Raw genomic sequence first — 18,228 nt, forward strand, 5'->3', positions numbered from 1 at the left:
AGACTAACACCATCTGACGTGAGGGGCCCGATTCTGGTTTCACGCATGATTGCACATCCATGCACCAGCCATGCCAGGGTTGCACTTCTGTGGGTGGCTGCAGCTGGTCTGGTTTAATAACTGTTGAGGTACAGTGTGCTGTGATGAGCTGCATGGTTCTCAGAGGACTAGCAGGGGCTCTCACTGGACATCCCTCCCCGGGTTTCCAGGGCTGGAGCCAGGGGTTTGTGCTACTCTTCGTTGTAGAGACTTGCCAGCTTTCCTGGACTGTGCTGGAGGTATGTGATGCTGTGTTTCTATTCCTCTTGGTTTATTCATCAGGTCAGAAATGGCTCTTAAATGCGTGGAATCCCACTGAAAATGCTATAAATGTAAGGTGATTCTGCAGAGGCAAAGGAGGCTGGCATGGTCAACACCCAAAGCAGAGTGCCCAGCCTGATACCAGCTTGTGGATGCACCAGCTGAAGGAGAAACCCAGGAAAGCAGCTGGGAATTTTCTGGAGGGAAGAGCAGGCTCAGCACAGCTCTGGGCTGGTCTGAGAGCAGAGGTGTGTGTTTGGCTTGATGTGGCTGAGCCCACCGCAGTGTGGCAGGGCTGGAGCTGTGGGTTATCACACTATTGCTCCTGAACTTTAGCTAATACCGATATCTAAAGCCAATTTTTCTCCCTGGAAGGCCCTGGAAAAACAATCCTGCTCTCTAGAGGGCAAAGGATCTGGGAAGAAAGACTTGCCGATGGGAAGGGTGGTAGGAAATGATTGTTTAGGAAATAAAGAAGAGCTCCCAAGAGTGGCAGCCAGCTGACTGGTGGGAGAAGCAGGAGTTAGGAGACCACCTGAGGCACAGAGGTGGCAAACGAGGCAGCAGGAGAGGCTGCTTTGATGGCCTTAGCACTGAATTTGTGGGCAGAGGAGCCAGCAGAGCAGAGAGGAGAAGGGAGGGAGTAGAGGGTCCAGAGGAAGGCACGTTTGTATCCCCACAATAGTAATTGGGGTCATAGCGGTGAGTGAGTCTGGAAGAGCCCCGTGGTGCACATAAGCAAGGAGGGGAAGGCAGGTTATAATTGCTTGTCAGGAGTCAATGAGTGACACCCTGTGCCGTGAGTGGAGACGTCTCGCCCAGAGGAGAGCAGGGAAAGGGGAGCAGGTGACTGAGAACGAAGCCTCCAGAGATGCTTGCTGGGAGGGCAAGAGCAGGGATGTTTGTCTCCCATGATGCTTGGGAAGATCAAGGGCAGGTGAGCAGAGATATACTGCTGGCTGATGTACCAAGGTAGTGTGGGACATCTTTTTTTCTTCTTTTTTGGTTAGAGGTATCTGAACTATTTCCACTGAAGCTGGAGAGTAAGCAGAGGAAAGGTCAACCAAAATGACTGGTCTGTGGAAAGCGGCAGCAGCTGGAAAAGCAGCTTTATTGCAAGATGGCATTTGATGTCACTCATTTATATGGTGCTACTGTCCTCTCACAGCTTCATCTTCTGACAGCAAAACCTGCCGGTGGCTGATGTGTTTCCATTTGGAGCCTGGGTTTGAGGGAATGCTTGACTTTACTTTTCTGCTGTAGTGTTTTTTCTCCTTCCACCCCTGTCCTGACCTGGCCAGACTGTGTTGTCGTCATAATCCCGAGATGGCTGCATTGCAGCGCTTCTCAGACACTAAAACACAGTGCTGAAAATCGCCGGATTAGGTCTTAATGGCAGGATCAAGCCACTGGGAGATGAGTGGGGAGAAAGCTCCTGCTTACGCAGGTGGACCGGCAATGCTCCTTGGGAAAGCAAGCTAGGAAGCATAAAATGTCAGAAAAGCAGCTTCTTCCCAGGCTTCCCCTGCTTTTCTCTCTGTTTAGCACATATTTCATTTTCCGAGGGTCAGAAAACGCTGGTCGGAGTTTTGTGAAGGGGGTATTGAGAGGACAGAGGTGTTTAAACATTTCCTCCCTCTCAATGGAAAATGTTGTCTTGAGTGATGGACATTCTGGCCAAGATGTTAATCCCCGCTGTGAAAGTCTGCCAACCCCATTAGAAATCTGGGCCACGCCGTCGCGTATTGCGGTATACTAAAGGACGCTGAAGTTTTGTGGTCATCTTTAACACCTGGCTTTCTGCTGGTGGGGCTCCTGAAACACCAAAGAAACTGGGATGTCTCCACCACCATGCTCCAGGGTAGGGTCTCGGGGGTGGTCTTCTGGGCAGGTGGCACGGCATCCCCTACAAACTGGTGCCCTGGCCGCCCTGCTCTTTACCTGCACAGCTCGGCAAGGGCTCTTGGTCCAACAAGGCTCCAAAGTGTTGGAGTTTATCAGTTTATTTATTGTTTTCTGGAGGCTGTGCGATGGGCAAGGGGAATGACAGAGACTTGACTTTGCTTGGCAGTGCCCATGAACTTTCCATCCAAACCTGTCAGGGAGGGAGTGGGTTATGTCTGTGGGACGTTTTTGCAGCGAGTTGTCCTCCGTTTGTTTTTGTACAGCTTGAACAAAACATTGCTGTCCCCCAAAACAAATACCTAGATGAAGCAATGAAATTTGATGTCCGTAATGCCGATGAGAATATTCCATGACAAGATCTACCAAATAAACCCTACCTTGTGTGTCTGCCTTCTGGCAGGGCCGTCCATCCCAGAGGCACCAGGATGACTTTAGTGCAGATGAGAGAGACCCTCCCTCTGGAGTTGTGGTCTGCAGGCAGTAGTAATGCTAGTGCCAAAGCAAGAGGAACAGTTTTGTGATGGAGCTCATTTTTGAGAGCCTCAGCCACCTTCTCCAAAATGCAGGCTGCTGCTGCTGCATACTAAGGTGGCGGGGGCTGCCCTGGGGGAGCTGCCCCCCAGTGCCAGCAGCAGATGCCTCGGTGCTCCACTGGGTGTTTGCAGAGGAGGCGTAGGCAGCATTTGCTGGAGCTGCGCCACCGGACTCGCTCACCTGTGGCCAACGTGCCCAGGGAGCCCAAGTGGATGCATGGGAAGAGGAAGAGGAGGAGGAGGAGGGCTGGCATTGGCGGGTGTGGAGCCAGCAATGTCTCCCAGCCCCTGCAGGGACACTGGCTCTGCCTGAGCTCAGCCGAGCCCCCTGCTATTGCCTGTCCAGAGGGGCTGCGGGGATTCCAGCATCCCCTTTTCCAGCTCCCATTTGGAAACCAGCTGGAGAAGGAATTCCAGCCCAGAGCTCCCCCTATTCTGCTTCACGTGCTGTCTCCTGTCTGGGCAATGATCATGGTATTTAATACACAGTGTTCAGAATTCCCCTAATTAGAAGGTTTTGCTTGAATTTTAGGAGAGTGTCAGTATTTGTGCGGTATCAGCCAGCATAACTCAAGAGCACCAGCTTAGACAATCACTCCAACCTCTAAAAAACTGAAAAGGGGAAAAATCAGAGTATGTATGTTTGTGCACGGGGAAGAGGGGTCTTTCTGCTGTTCTGGGTTTCTATTTTCCTTCTTCTTCTCCTTCTCCTCAGTCACTGGTGCCTGAGCTGCTTTTTCAGACATAGGGAATTCATAACAGATTAAGGAAATTTCCGGGGATTTGATGTATTTAACCTCAAAACCAAGGGAGAAGGAAGAACCAAATTGCTCTGAGTACTGATGATACCTTCTCCGCGCACTCTCCCAAAAGGCAGCTGCATTTAAAAGGCCTATTTATTCTGTAACAGGATCATCCTTTGGAAAGATGCTATCTGGCAGTTTTGGGGCAGATCAGTGCAGGGCACAGTGCTCCCCACTCTGCAGAGTTCCCCTCAATGTGGTACAAAGACATTTGGCTGCTCCCCATGGTGGCACTGCATGGGAGGATGCCTCTCTGGTCCTCTGCCTGCAGTTTCCCAGGCATGATGCTCAGCAGAGCCTCGCTTGGCTCGCTGTGCAACTTCCATTTTAGGGGCAAATTTGACACTTCTGTCTCCTAATGCTGTGCCTTTGACCTCTGTGGGGCTGCACCTGCTTTGCACTGGGTTGGAGCTGGGCTCTGGATCTGCTCTAGCCATTGGACTGGATGTAATGGTGTCCTCAGGGCTTGCAAGTATATGGACAAAGAAGCCATTTCAAAGCTGCCGTGAACTAGGCAGAATACGACAGTGAAGAGGAAGGGTCTGAGATGGGTCTCTCTCCAGGCAGGGAATGCTCTGAAATGCTCAAAATGGCGTTTGGGGGATAATTTTTCCAAGCCCTTTGTCTGTGAAGAATGAGGGCTCTGGGGGGAGGCACGTGCCCAGGGTAAATGCCTTGGCTCCATTGTTCCCATCATTTCCATTGAGCTTATGAACCCCCATATAAAAGACTTACCTTTCACTAGTATGATTAAGAAAAGGCCAATGTAGCTTTCCCGCTCACTGGAGCATGAAGCGTGTTTAATTTAATAATGCTGATAAATCTTAAAGCCAGGAGCATTTGGCTAACACATGACCCACTTTTTCAATCAATTGGAAACATTTACATAACGGCCTGATGCAGGGTGCCTCCTGTGAGGGATGTGGAGCAAGGGATGGCAGACACCCCCACAGTAAGCGCTGCCGCTGTGGGACATTTGGTGAAAGCAAACTGGTGAATTTGGCCAGTCCTTTAGCAGGGGAGTCATGACCTACCTCATCGGGGCTGCCAGCAAGGATGTGCCTGGGTTTAGAGCACCTCAGCCACCCAGCTGGGCTTTGGGGTCCACCACCATGGTGGCAAAGCCCAAGCTGCTCCAGGGTCCCACCCTCGCTTGCCTATTCCCAGCTGTGGGGCTGGCACCTTGGGCTCCAGCTCCCAGGCCACTGTGGTAGAGCAGCTTGCAAAAAAAAAAAATCCCTTGGGGTGGTGTGTGGGGCAGGGTGGCTTTGTGGATAGTGCGTCTGCAAGTCATGAAAGCCACTGCCTGTGGATACACCTTGACCATCAGCTGTGAACAGCTTCTACCTTCCTCTGACTGCTGGCAGAGGATGCTCCTTAGCCGGGAAGGGGAGCTGTACCTCTGTGTTGGTGTGCACCAGCCTTGTGGGTGCTGCAGTGGTGTCATGGCTTTGTTTCTTTCCCTGTGGCAGGGCTAGATTGCTTCTGGGGCAGGACATCCTCAGGGATGGCTGTCCCCCTATGCCATGGGGGCACCTCTGTGCTGCAGGTACTTTGTCTGCTGGGACATCAGGAACGCTGGCAATGCTGACCTCCGCAAATCAGCCCACCCAGCTTTTTCAGCATTGCCTCCCGTGCATGGGAGTCAGCCTGGGGTTAAACCAACACATTTTCCTTTATTGTTCACCTGCAACGGGCTCTGTCTTGAAAGACAACGTTACTGATTTTGCACATTGTGGTATAGTGTCTCAGCCCATTCCCATTACTCTGGTCCCCAATGTTGTCACCTTCTTCCTTGGAAAAAAATCACCTCCTCCCCACCCTCAACAGTGCCTTTTGGCTTGACACCTTCAACACATTTCATTTCTTATCCTTCTTGTGAGGATTTTACTTTTTTTCATTTTTAACATCCAGTGGCCTCAAGATTAGCATTTGCAAGTAGGTTACGAGCAACCTCATTCCCAGTCAGCTGGTCTCCTGTTAGCTCGGTGGGAACACCGTTCCCCTGCGAACCACGTGGTTTTTATCCATTTTGGCTTTCATCATAACTTCTTGGAAGAGGTCTTACATCAAACCCATCTCCCAGTCATGATTTGTGCATTACTGTATGTTTATTCATCCTGACTGCCTCTTTGCATTAAAGTAATACTTGGGAACTGCTTTACCTCCCATTAAGACGGGGATAAGTCCCTGTCTGAGCAAGGGAAGATGCCAGATGCTCATGACCAGGATGAAAAATCTCCCATCTGATATATACTGAGGGATTAAATAACATGGTGGAGAATTGCTACGTATCTCTCGGCATTGCACATAGAAGGGTGATGCTGGCATCTCCCTCTGAGACAGGACCAGTCTCCCCGTGCAGGATGTCAGAGGCATTTCATATGCCAGGTCCTCTCACAGAGATACTACTGAGGAGGCATCAGGAAAGAAAAAGGAAAGATTTGTTGCTGTTCTGTGATTTTTTTCCCCTCTGCCTTGAAAACATCAGTGGCGTTTTTCCCTCTAGAGGGCAGAGGAGGAGAGAGAATGGGAAGGAAAAGGAACACGACAGCACCGGGCTACTCGCAGAGGTTTCTTTAGATACATGCCAAGCAGGAATGACTGGATGGGTCTGAGATGCAATGCCCAGCTGGGATGCTCACAGGTCAGGATGAAAATGCAGATGTGTAGCAACTGGGACACCAGCTCTGGCCTTCCCACTCTGTACTCGTGGGGTCAGATATATTTCCTGGTTACTGAAACACGGGCTTTTGATTTTCTGAGTGCCTGTTCACACCTGGTGAATCCTGTTTTGCTAGATAGGTGCCCTGGGTCTTTTAAAGTCCCAGTTCAGCCATCGTCTTTGGCCAGGCTGCTTCACTGACTCCCTGCTCCTGCATCCATGCACTCAGCTGGGCACAGCGGCTTTTTGGCTCATGCAGGTGGGATCTAGCTGTGCCATCTCGGACACTGAATCTTTACGCCCACAATGCCTTTGCATAAAGCAGAACTATGGGCTGCTCCCAGGCTTGCACCCAGCGTGGTCCTTGCAGCCAGCAGCCGGCCCAGTCTGTACCCACCAAGGTGCTCAGCCCATGACATCTCCCACAGCTCCTCCAGCTGGGGCTTCCCACACCCTGCTGCTCTGCAGGGTCCATCCCACATCGAGGAACACGCCTGTTTTGAGAGAAGACCTTTCCCCTCTCTGTCTCCAGGTGATACGGCCGTGGTGCTGTCTCCTCCTGCACCGGGGCTGCCCTCCCAGCTAACGCACGTCTCCCGTCCCCCGGTAGGAAATGGAGTCAAAGGTCTCCGAAGGCGGCCTGAACGTCACCCTCACCATCCGGCTGCTGATGCACGGCAAGGTAAGGCCTCCTGGCGAGGGGATTTCCTCGTAGCTCCCTCTCCCACCTCCTCTCCAGCTGTGCCTGGGTCCAGCCAGCCCCATGTGCCACCTCCTTGGCCCCGGGGTGCCAGAAGCAGGTGCCCTCCCGCTGATGGGGAGGGTGGCACAGTGACATGGTGCTCCTGGCCCCCCATGCTGTTCCTCTGCTGGGGACAGTGCGTACCAGGTCTTTGCTTCATTGTGGGGTTGAGCTGGATTGTCTTCATGTTTTGTAATGTTGATTCCTTTGTGTTTGTCTTTATTTTGGTAGGAAGTTGGAAGCATCATTGGAAAGGTAAGAATGTCTTTTAAATATGTATTTAATGCTATTGCCTGCACCTGTGATGCGGTAGATGCCAGTCACCTCTTCCCTGTGATGTTCTTAAATGTTTGGTGTGCATGGGCTTGTTGCTGCATTTGTAAGACAGAAATGATGAGAGACCCCCAAAGGGATCAAAGACCATTCCCCTAAAAAACCCCAGCTGCCAGACATACCTAGTGCTGTTTCCAGCTGCTTCCCTGGGCTGATGGATAGCTGTTTATGATCATGTTGCCCTGACTTCATTAAGAGAGACTAAAAAATGCTATGCAGACTCATTTAAATTCTGGAGCACTTGTCTCTGAGGCCACAGGACACCATTTAGCTTGTGTAGAAAAAACTTCACGAGGTGCTCTGCTCCCTGGTGCTTGCCGTGGTGGTTTGGAAAGTCCTGGCTATCCAGGATTGGTTTTTTTGGTGTTTTTAAAAGGCCAGTTTATGGTGGCAAAGATTTGCAGCCTGAACACCTTTCCCCCCATATGGCTGTGCCTTATTTTTCCATCAGCCTATCTAGCCCTGAAAAGATTCACAGTTGTACCTGCTTTATATCTGGATATAAAGATATTAGTTATCTCTATAGATACTTGATCAGAAACTGCTTTCTGAAGCCATTCTGAAGTGCCAGCTTTTCTCAGCATCAGACCAGTTTCAGAGCTTTTTCTCTGCAGTTTTCCTCTTAATGGGAAATGTAGAAAGGGAGGTGGAGGCTGTGGTTGTGCATTAGTAGCTCTTTTAACTGTTGTGGCGCACAGACACAGGGAGCAGGGCTACGATGGCTTCCACTCTTAGCTCCTCAGAGCTAAAGGCGGGTGTTTGGAAGGGTTGTTTTGAAGGTGGAAGTCTTGAATTTTTAGTAATAGCCTGTGTTTCTGCTTCTTTCAGAAAGGAGAGACTGTGAAGAAGATGCGTGAGGAGGTGAGCAACCTAATGGGTAAAACGATTTGTAGGAGGAGGGGAGAGGAGTGGGAAGGGCCGGCGGGCTCCACTGCCCAGCAGCGTGCAGCACGACGACGGCCGGAGCTGCACATCGCCCTGTGCGATGGGTGCAGCAAGTCCCAGGGTCAGGACACACAAGGCAGTTGTCCCCAGAGCTTTTTGGTCCAGTTTTCTCGCTCTATACTCAAACAAACCCCTATCACATTTCTCAGGAGTTTTCCAGAGCCAAGAATTTGCTCTTAATGAAACACTGAAATTAAGTCACTCGTAAGATGCTTGAGTTTGTCCAAGGACTTTGCGCATGCAGCTAGCAAGGAATTACCAGATCAGTAGGCAAAACTCTTCCTTTTACAAGCAGTGATCCCACGAGCTGGTCTTTCCTTGGTTGTGTGGGTTTGCATTGCAGTAAAAGACCCAAAGCAGATGCTTGGAAGCCTGTTCTGAGGGTTGGGGCAAGGCAGTGCTGGAAGCATCGCAGGGGGCAAGGGTGGGAGTTTTTAAAGTTAGATGGGATGCTGTGAGTGGGGGAACAGGGGATGGCCAGGGATCAGGCTGAGACAGGACCTGACTCAGAGGAAGGGCTGCGCCTCCGGTGCATCCCCGCTGGTTGCTTGGCTGTGGCTATTCCAGGGCTGCTCTTCTCCTTGCAGAGCGGGGCTAGGATCAACATCTCGGAGGGGAACTGTCCCGAGCGAATTGTGACCATCACCGGCCCCACCGATGCCATCTTCAAGGCTTTTGCCATGATCGCCTACAAATTTGAGGAGGTGAGAAAAGTCAGCCGTTCGCCCCAGGAGGGCAGAGTGAAAGGGTCTGCACCTAGACCTTGGGTGGCCTGCCGGCCAAGCAGAGCTCTGGCATTGCCCACCGTTGGGGCCAGCAGTGCAGATGGCCCTGGGTACCTCCAACCCATGTGTGGCTGGCTGGACTTGCTTAACTGGTACATAACCTCAGCACAAAACCTTCCAGACATCTCTAACTAGGCAAGGACTGAGCTTCAGTGAACTGTCCCAAAGGTCTCACAGTTAATTAACTGCAGGGATGCGCAGTGATGCAGCTGCAGACAGAGACCAACCGCAGTCAGGGGGACATGACCCCTCTCCTCTGGCCCAGGGCATTGGGGCTGGCCTGGATGGCAGGCTGCTGGTCAGATACCAAGGGCTGATGCGTTGCACTCTTCCTTCCCAAGGACATAACCAACTCAATGAGCAACAGCACTGCTACCAGCAAACCTCCGGTGACGCTGAGGCTCGTCGTGCCGGCTAGTCAGTGCGGTTCGCTGATCGGCAAAGGAGGCTCCAAGATCAAGGAAATCAGGGAGGTAAGTCAGAGCTGATTTCATTATCGCATGTAATTGCAGCTCCTCAGAGCTGATCCGTAACCAAGGGGGAGCTGCCTTGGAAAGGGGGATCCATATGCTGCTAGCATCATGCATCACATTGCTTCCCAGGATGATCCTGCTGATGTAGGAGCAGCATCCCATGGCACCTGACCAACGTGGTCCTGTGGGTGCAGGCAGGGCGCCACATCGAAGCTCACGCGGGGCAGCGCAGCTCTCGGGAGGCGCGTAGCGTCGGAGCTGGAGCTGGCTGCGAGGAAAGGCATTCAGCTGTGGGATTTCTCCTTCTCTCTCTTTCTGTCTCCAGTCAACAGGTGCTCAGGTTCAAGTGGCGGGGGACATGCTGCCCAACTCCACGGAGCGGGCGGTGACAATCTCGGGGACACCCGACGCAATTATCCAGTGTGTCAAACAGATCTGTGTGGTGATGCTGGAGGTACAGTCTGTAACAAAGGGGGTAAAGTACATAGGAAAAAAACCCAGCTGGCACCACAACAGCGCTGGGAGCTGTGGAGCGTGTCTCTCGTACCCTTCACCACGCGTTGTCGGACCACTCTCATTTCCTGGTACCTCCGTTTGATGCGCACCTAGTGTGTTTTCCCCACCATCGTCCGTTGTTTCTAGAGTCCCACACTGGAAACCTGCCTGGTCGGGTGCCCCAAAGGAGCTGGTTTGTGTCGTAGCCCAGGGTGGCTGCAGGAGAAAGGGGTGCTGGAGGAGGCCAGGTGGGCTGGGACAGCTGTAGCCTGGTGTCCCAGCAGCACCCAGGGTGCCATGGGAAGGGGATGGGGGCTGCAGCCACTCCAAGTGCCTGGCCTCCTCTGCACGGGACTCACGGTGTCCCATGAGGACCATGGCTGGGAGGAGAAGGCCAGTGCATCCCGTGTGCTGGGGGAGCTGGAACTGGGAGCTCAAAGCTGGGCTCCAGTGAGGCACAATGGGAAAGGCAGTGAGGAAGGCAGGTGGAGAGCAGGGCCTGTAGAGTGTGTGGACATGTGTCCAAGGTGCCATTTTCTGGGAGAAATGCTGACGAGCAGAGCTTGAAGATCTCTGCCATGGATTGATGCTGCTGTTCCAATGGCTTGTTGCCAGGCATGACCACATCCACATGCCCCACATCCACACCTGCCACCCCAGATGGGAGAAGCTCCAAGAGGGAAGCAAATCCAAATGTAACCAGTTTCACTTTGGCAGCAGCACAGCTAAGAAGGAGTTGCCACGAGCCACATTACCCACCACGGCTGGTAGCGATGCTCAGGCAGGTACGCTCTGCTGCCAGAGGAGTGCAGTTTTAGCTGCATGGTGACTCCAGCTCATGCTCCGGACCGTGGCAGAGATGGGCCCAAGGTGATGCTTGCAGGTGTGATTCTGTGGCTGCTGTTCTTGCTGACCAAAGCAAGGGGTGCTGCTCCTCTGTATGGCTCAGCAATGGGAAAGAGAAAAACCCATGAGTTTTCCTGCAGTTTGAAATCTGGGAAGTCCCTTGACTTTAACAGTTCACAGAGATGCTCCGTACAACCTTTCAGTCTTAAATTATCTTACTGCAGAAATCCTTGCTCATCCCCTCCAATATCTGTAACGCAATAAAAGAAAAAGCAGGTTTGTGATAGCAGAGGCTGTGCTTTGATCGTACAGCTTTCCTGCAGACCTGTGCTTAGCAGGAAGATTTGGATATGACAGTTGGATACAAGTAGGAGTCTCAAAGAATGTACAGAAAAAATGAAGAATTTTCCATGAGATAGTGTAATTTATATTGCCTGTCCTTACACAGCAGTAACTGGGTCATTTCACTTTGGGTAGAACCAGGAAGCTTTTATCTGAAAGCTCTCCTGATCCCTAGAAACCTCCATAATCTCCTTTATGGCCTGTTAGTTACGTCCAGGAGAAAACCAACAGAGATAACTTGGGTAAGAAGATCCCATGCACCGCGCAGTGGGATGCATCACTACAGCTTGATGTTCATCACTACAGCTTCTGCTGGGACCTACCCAGGGACTGGCCAGGCCACAGCAACAAGGACCAAGATGTCCTGCCCAGCCGGAGCGGAGCTGCTGCTGCAGGAGGGCTTGGGAGTGCACGCGGGTCGGTGCCTCTGCTGCTGGCGTCTGGCTGGCTGCTCACAAGGACTGCTACCACCACGCAGCTCTAGGATAAGATCTCTGGAAACTCTGGTGTTGTTGTCGGAGAGGGATTTCCAGCCTCTGGCTCCTCCAGAGCTCAGCACCTTGGACAAAGTGATGACTGCCACTCGGCCCACCAGGGCATGGGAGGTCTTGACCACAATGACGGTGCCTTGCAGCACCCATGTCCCAGCTTGGATGGTGACAGATCACACCCAGTCCTGAAGCTGATCCTGATCCACCAAATCCTGATCACTGATTCCAGCAGTGAGGAAGATGAGAGGGGTCAAAGAGCTTGAGCGCCGTACCGGGTCACTCAGCCGGGCTGCTTACCCCTTCCGATGCCCGTGCTGACGATGCCACGCACAGCTCCTGCGCGCGGCAGGGCTGGTACGGCTCCAGGGCGGGCTCTCGATGGGCAAGAGCTCTCAGGCTGCAAAGCCACTGCACGAGGAGGCTCCTGGTGACCAGAGATTAAAAGCCTGGTCCATGGATGTACCTCCCCACCTCGCTGCTTGAGGGTCTCCTTGGGGTGTTTTGAGGAGGGTGCTGCGTTCCAGCATTGGGCTCAAGCCTAGACTAGGTGATGCAGTTTGCAGAGAACAGAGGTGAAGGCAAGGGAGGCAGCAGAGGTCCAGGAAGCGATTTAGGGGCCCATGCCATGGCAGGGGATCTCCCGTACCCCAGGTTGTCCTTGTTGTCCATTAAACACCGATTTCCCCCGTGTCCTCCTGTCCAGAAACGCGGTTTGCCTGGTGCGGGTGTTGCTGGCGGCGGCCCCGGGGGCCGTGCTCCGTTAGGTGCTTTCTAACGCTCTTTTTGCCGCTGTTTCAGGAAAGCTGTTCTAATGTTCTCTCTCCCTCTCCTTGTCCCTTTTCCTAGTCCCCACCAAAAGGTGCCACCATTCCCTACCGCCCAAAGCCCGCCTCCACCCCTGTCATTTTTGCAGGTGGTCAGGTAAGAGCCGACCCGCTTGCAGCCTCCACTGCCAACCTCAGCCTTTTACTGCAGCACCAGCCGCTGCCCGTTAGTGCACTCAGGTTTCTTGCCTTCTGACTTGCATGGTGTCATCCCATCCGTTGCGTGCCACGGCAGCTGGACTGAAAGCTCTTTGCAGAACCACTGGCTGTTTGCAAGCCCGGGCTGACGGCTTAGCTCCTGTGATGGCTGCTGGAGGATAAGGGAAGGGCTAGCCTGGGGAAAGAGGGTGTTAGCTCTGCCGGGCACTCGTGCACCAAGAAAAGGCTGGGGTTTGCTTCTTTAGACCCAAATTCAGTATTTGCCAACAGTTACCGCTGTGAGGGAGAAAATGAGAAAAGCCTCATTGAACAAAATGCCCTCTCACAGCAGCTGCGAGTGTTTATTTTCTGGCATCTCTAGTCCAATTAAAAATAACTTTGTGTAGTTGTGATTGATCTGAGATAGGAAGGGCTTGTCCCAGCCACTCCAGGACTGTGCTGAGCCTCTGTTCAGGGCAGCCCTCGTGGAAGAGTTATAGCCCCATCACTGGTGCTCGGACGGTTTGGGATGCTGCTTCCCCTGAAAGCCCCGTAACCTCTGCTGCACAGCCGGGCTCAGCTGCGCCAGCGGGAGAGCCTGCGTCACATGGCCTTCAATGACGTTGCAGTGGTTGGTCTGCAGGCTTGCAGTCCCCATGTGGTGTTTCTAGCCACCCTTGGGAAGCACCGGCAGATTTTTTCTTCGTCGGCTAGCCGTAGCACACACGTGCCACGTGAGCTGGCAGTTATTCTGCCAATAAAAATTAGCTCCTGCAGCACATGATTTATGAAACAAGCTGAGGAGGCAGATTTAAGAGGGGTCTGAGCCATTGCTTTTCCCACCTCACCTACTCACCTTGCCTGGTGACCAAGGACCCACCTGTAGATGCCACCATGCCATGGTGTACCAGTATCTAGCAGGAGAGGTACTTTACCAGGAGCTCCAGCAGCCAGGTAGGGCAGTCACCATGAAGCTACAGCTAATGCCATCCAGAGCAGCTCCACACGAGTTATTTCATTTCTCCCCAACCATAATAAATAAGCAGAAGGACAAACTAAGGATGGGAGCAAAGCCCAAAGCATAGGCTATTTCAGGCAGCATGCTCAATTAGCATGTCTTAGTCATTGCCAGAGTCGGGAGGAGTGTGTCATGTGGCCTGAGCAGCCGTCCTGGAAAAGAGCTTTGAGTCCAGCTGCTTGGTGAACTTATCTTCTCAAAAGGGAGAGTAAGGTGGAGGTAATCTTTCTCCTGCTGGCAAACAGTTGGTGTCTTGCACAGAAGCAACGTCTTGGGAAGAAGCAACCGTCTCAGAAATGAGAGCTCTTCCCTGCCACCCCCGAGGGACCGTTGGCGAGCCCCTTGGCTCTGCCCCAGGGGTGGCATGGGGCAGATGGGCAGAGGACAGCAGGTGACACAGTGGTGCTGTGAGGTGCTTGGGGTGGGCTGAACCTGCAGGAGCTCAGCGGGTTCAGGCAGATGCTGTCAGAGTTGAGTTATATCTGTCCAAGACACCTTCCTGCCCTTCATTAGCTTTTTCTAATCAATTTTTCAAATCAAAAACCAACAACCAAATTAAACTGCCAAGAAAGATAACTTTTCACAGCAGCTTCTGCCACGTCCCCCACAGGCACACTGGTCCCCATCACTCTGGGATGCTAGCAGGCACTGGGACTACCATTCCTGTGCGTGGGGCTTTGCCTCCTTCATCCTCCAGGATTTTGGGGGTTTTCCTCACACAAAGCACTTTGCTGTTTGCAAATGATGTGGCAAATTTGCAGAAGTTCGGAGTTTTGGATATTTTAATTTTCTTTTTCTTGGCTATCTTTACTCTCCCTTTTTAAAGTGTTATCCATCTTTTTTGCCATTTCTTTCAGAATCATCTGAATGTGTGAACCAGTGAGATACGTTTTGCTAGTTGGTTAAGTTCTAAATATTGGGCTCTCTAGCGTCTGGCTCTTTGCCCACAGTGGTGCTTATTTTCAGGTTATTTACAAAAGAGAAAGGATTGCTACAAATGGTGGGAAAAAACACTAAACAATTTGCCTGGCAGACATCTGCATGGATTTGTCATTTCTGGCTAGTGAAAGGCATTGCAGCGCAGGCAGCCTGTCCCTGAGCCCTCTCTGTGCTCGGTGAGACACCAGCACCAGCTGGCTTTCTGCACGGCAATGCCTTTCCCCCCAGCAGAGCACTGGAATATACTGGGCAGATGTAAAGCGTGTTGAGAGTTGTGCACCTGAAAATATGGAGAGACTCACTGCACTGGCTTGCTTTCTAGGATCACGTTTAGGCGTGAAGGGCAGTGGTGATGTTACCGTGCATCCGCTCCACAGATAATGCTGGTTTGATGCATATCTTTTGTACAGCCAAGCCCAACCTTATATTCCTGCTCCATGCAATTCTGGCACCTTTGAAAAGCTGTTTCTTTCCTTTTGGAAAAGCCAAACTGAGCCCAAGCCCTTGAAGTTAGGTAGCTCAGCATGCTCCAGGTCTGATCGGAGGTGTTGACCTCCCTCCCTCCCCAAGGACTCACTGCCCCGGGGAATTTAATGTGGCATGGGGCGGGGGTGGGACTTTTCCCTTGGGCTAGCCAGGGAGGTGCACCAAGCAAGCGCTTGCTGCGTGGAAAGTGCTTCCCTCATCCCCTCCAGCCTCAAAAGGGAGCTGGTTAAGTCAAAATTCAAAATCCTGCCCCCCTTCCCCCTTTCACCAGCAGCAGAGCGAGGGGAGAGGTGTGCCGGAGTCACGGCGCTTAGCTCCCCATGCTCGGTTATGTGGGGGGTAGCATGGGGTCCCGGGCAGGGCAGGGTGGGGGCTGAGCTCCTTTTTAGCCCCTGCATTGACAGCATTTACCCCCCGTCAGGCAGAAAGGAGCAAAGCCCGGGGACGGCGGTCCCAGCGGAGGCATGGGGCTTTGCTGCCTTCTCCTGCCAGCCCTAGTAACGTCTGGTTTTTTCTTTTGCAGGCCTATACAATTCAGGGACAATACGCTATTCCACACCCGGATGTGAGTTTTACCCTAATTTTTCTTATACCCTTCTATGTCACCTGCATGCTACTGCTAATTCACATAATATTAATATTATTGTCTAATATTAATAGCATATTTTCAAAGTAACTGGCCGTGTGTAGTATCTGTAATACCTTGAATAGCCTTTTAACCTATTAGCTCTAAACTTTATTACTTCTGAGGACTTGGCCTGATGCTAAATTGTTTGCATTTCTCAGTGCTATCCCTTTGTTCTGAGAGAAACCATACTCTATGCATTTTGTGCCTCAAAATGATCAAAAGAAGCAAAAAAAGAAAAAAATAAGATTTTCCCTTCTATTTCCCCCTTGTCCTTCAGAAGCTGCTAAGCCAAAGGGCTTATTTAGGTGCTGAGTGCCTTGGGGAGGTGGGGAGAAGCCAGAGCTCCAGCGGTGCGTGGTTTCTTGCTTGAAGCCTGGGCAGGGGGACGTGCCTTTTTGGGGGTCCTCCTTCGGGTGACTTGGAAGCAGGCGCTGAGGTTGGGCAAAATGCCACCTGCATCCCGTGGAAGAACAGAGAGGACGGTCCCCCACCACACAACTGGGTCTCACCTTGGCTCTGTCTTCCCTGCGGGGGCTGGACCCCAGACCGATGGGGTCACCCTGGGTTTGATGGCTGTCTCGTGGGTTTGGCTCGCTGTCACCCAGGGGGGTCGGGGCACCGCAGGCACGGTCCCTGCTTCGCCTCACACGCCTTGGTGCGGAGAATGGGCGCTGCTCAGACCTGCAGCGCAGATGGGCTTTGCTGATGCTCAGATCTCAGATCCCCCTGCTCGTGCCAGGCTCCCGTGCTTGGGCTGGGTGAGGGAGCCAGAGCATGTTTGTGGGGGGACATCTAGGGAACATCTGCTGGCATGTACGTAGAAGTACCAACAGAAATAGAAACTGAGTCTATTTTAAAGGCTTTCTCAATGAAAAGCAGCAGTGATGCACTGCAATGCCAGCAGCTCCTTGCCAGTAGCAGACAGCTGCTCGGCTTCGGGGGTCGTCACAGCTGACCCGTGCCGGGGAACTCTTGGAAAAAGCTGGGATTTTCTAAGTGTGTTCCAGAGGGGATAAAATACCTGGTGAGTCCCATTGCAGAGGCTCCTCTTTGCTGGCACACCTGTGAGCCAGGGCTCTGCAGTGGCGGCTGAGCACAAAGTGCCACTGTGGGGACGTGGCTTAGTTGTCAGCGGTGTGGTGTGGGTGGAAAGCCTTCCCAGCCATCCCACGCGTGGGAGGAGTGCGAGGTAGCTCAGTGTTCCTCTTTCTGATGGGCAAGTTGGGTATTAAATCATGGGATTACTTTTTGCATGATTGAGAACAGGGCAAGGCTGTTTGAAACCATGAATGCACACTCCCCTTGGGAACAGTTGGGAGCTGTAGGCTGGATTTTGATCTTAGGAGCAGTGATTTCACCCAGTTTAGTGAAGGCTTTGATTTTCCATGTGATACCAGTATGTATGTACTTTGAACAGGCTGCTGTGACGGTTGCTAAGAAATATTCTTAACTGTGTGCGCTTCACTTTTCCTCCCTAAGCGGTATATAAATAAATACACCAGCGTATTTAGTGAGGGTAGATCAATATATTCTTTGTCCCAGTTTTGCTTTGCAAGTGGTGGTGACAGCTTAGTGTTTTTCTCATTATTATATTCCTCTGATTGACAGGAATAAAATACATTTAATACGTTTGCTGCCTGTGCTCTGCCCTACTCACAGCACATTTGCTGAGATCTGGAAAAAGTTGTTCATGGGGGGGCCATGCGCCCCATCCTTACTCTTGTAGCTCTCTGGCAAGGATCAGTCGTGTTAAACACTGCTCTGTGCAGAATCCAATCTTGAACGTGATTTTAGGGCACTGCCCTTGCTCTCGCAGGTGTCTGTGTTTAGTGGATGCCTTTTGCAGACCCATGACTGCAGAGCGGGCAGAATTTCATATGTCAAAGCTAAAATGCAAGCTCCTGCCTTGATTTCCTCCCCTGGGGAAAAGAAAAAAACCAGATCAGTGGGAGTTTTTGCTCATGAAGAGCTTCAGCATTGACCCGGTACTTGTGAGTTGTTTGGGATGTGATGTGTAGCTACCTGCCTGCATGAGATTTGCAGTGGAGGTGAAAGGATGGCCGTGGCGGCTGGGAGTCAGGGGTCTTTGGGCGTGAAGTCAATGTTGAGCACAGGAAAGCTCCTCAACCAGGGTATGCACCAGGCTGGCAGCTGATGAGGTATAGCCGGGCATTGCTGTGGGTACCTAATGATGCTCAGTGTGGCTGTATGTTGGTCCCAGCGCTGCTGTCCTGCCCAGTCCGGTCCCTCCCAGCAGCACAGGTGGGAGAACTCACCTCTGGTCTGCAGGGAAAACCGGAGTTTGAAGAAATGGTCCCAGGGGTTTGCTTTCAGCTTTTTCCAGGGAACAGGAGAGGAGGTGTTTCGTGCACCACAAGCACTCACGTAGCAGCTTTCACTTGAACACCTAGGTGTAGCCATCCTCTCCTCTTGTAGGCTTTTTTGTTGCTGTTATTATGGTTGTTTGCTAAATACCGCTATCCAAACCATGTCTTAAACTTCTGCTAGATCAGTGTTAGAAAGGATTTTGGTGGTTC

The 18,228-nt window shown here is 52.0% G+C and overlaps 1 protein-coding gene across 29 annotated transcripts in view; it reads left to right on the forward strand.

Annotated features, from left to right (window-relative positions):
- Positions 1-18,228, forward strand: part of PCBP3 (poly(rC) binding protein 3) — a 58,885-nt gene that overhangs the window by 20,588 nt on the left and 20,069 nt on the right. For 14 of the 29 annotated variants that reach the window (XR_005829271.1, XM_040603261.1, XM_040603262.1 and 11 more), the window contains 8 exons: positions 6,817-6,888; positions 7,180-7,203; positions 8,110-8,142; positions 8,814-8,930; positions 9,353-9,484; positions 9,810-9,938; positions 12,505-12,648; positions 15,587-15,628. Coding sequence is in view for 28 of the 29 variants with exons in the window: in XM_040603262.1 (XP_040459196.1) it covers positions 6,817-6,888; positions 7,180-7,203; positions 8,110-8,142; positions 8,814-8,930; positions 9,353-9,484; positions 9,810-9,938; positions 12,505-12,648; positions 15,587-15,628 (693 nt within the window). In the remaining variant the exon portion in view is untranslated. Of the gene's footprint in view, positions 1-6,738; positions 6,889-7,179; positions 7,204-8,109; positions 8,143-8,813; positions 8,931-9,352; positions 9,485-9,809; positions 9,939-12,504; positions 12,663-15,586; positions 15,629-18,228 lie in introns of all 29 variants that reach the window. The other 15 variants (XM_040603238.1, XM_040603240.1, XM_040603241.1 and 12 more) reach the window with 4 other exon arrangements.

This window comes from Falco naumanni, chromosome 8, assembly GCF_017639655.2.
Source record: "Falco naumanni isolate bFalNau1 chromosome 8, bFalNau1.pat, whole genome shotgun sequence".
Lineage (NCBI taxonomy): Eukaryota > Metazoa > Chordata > Aves > Falconiformes > Falconidae > Falco > Falco naumanni.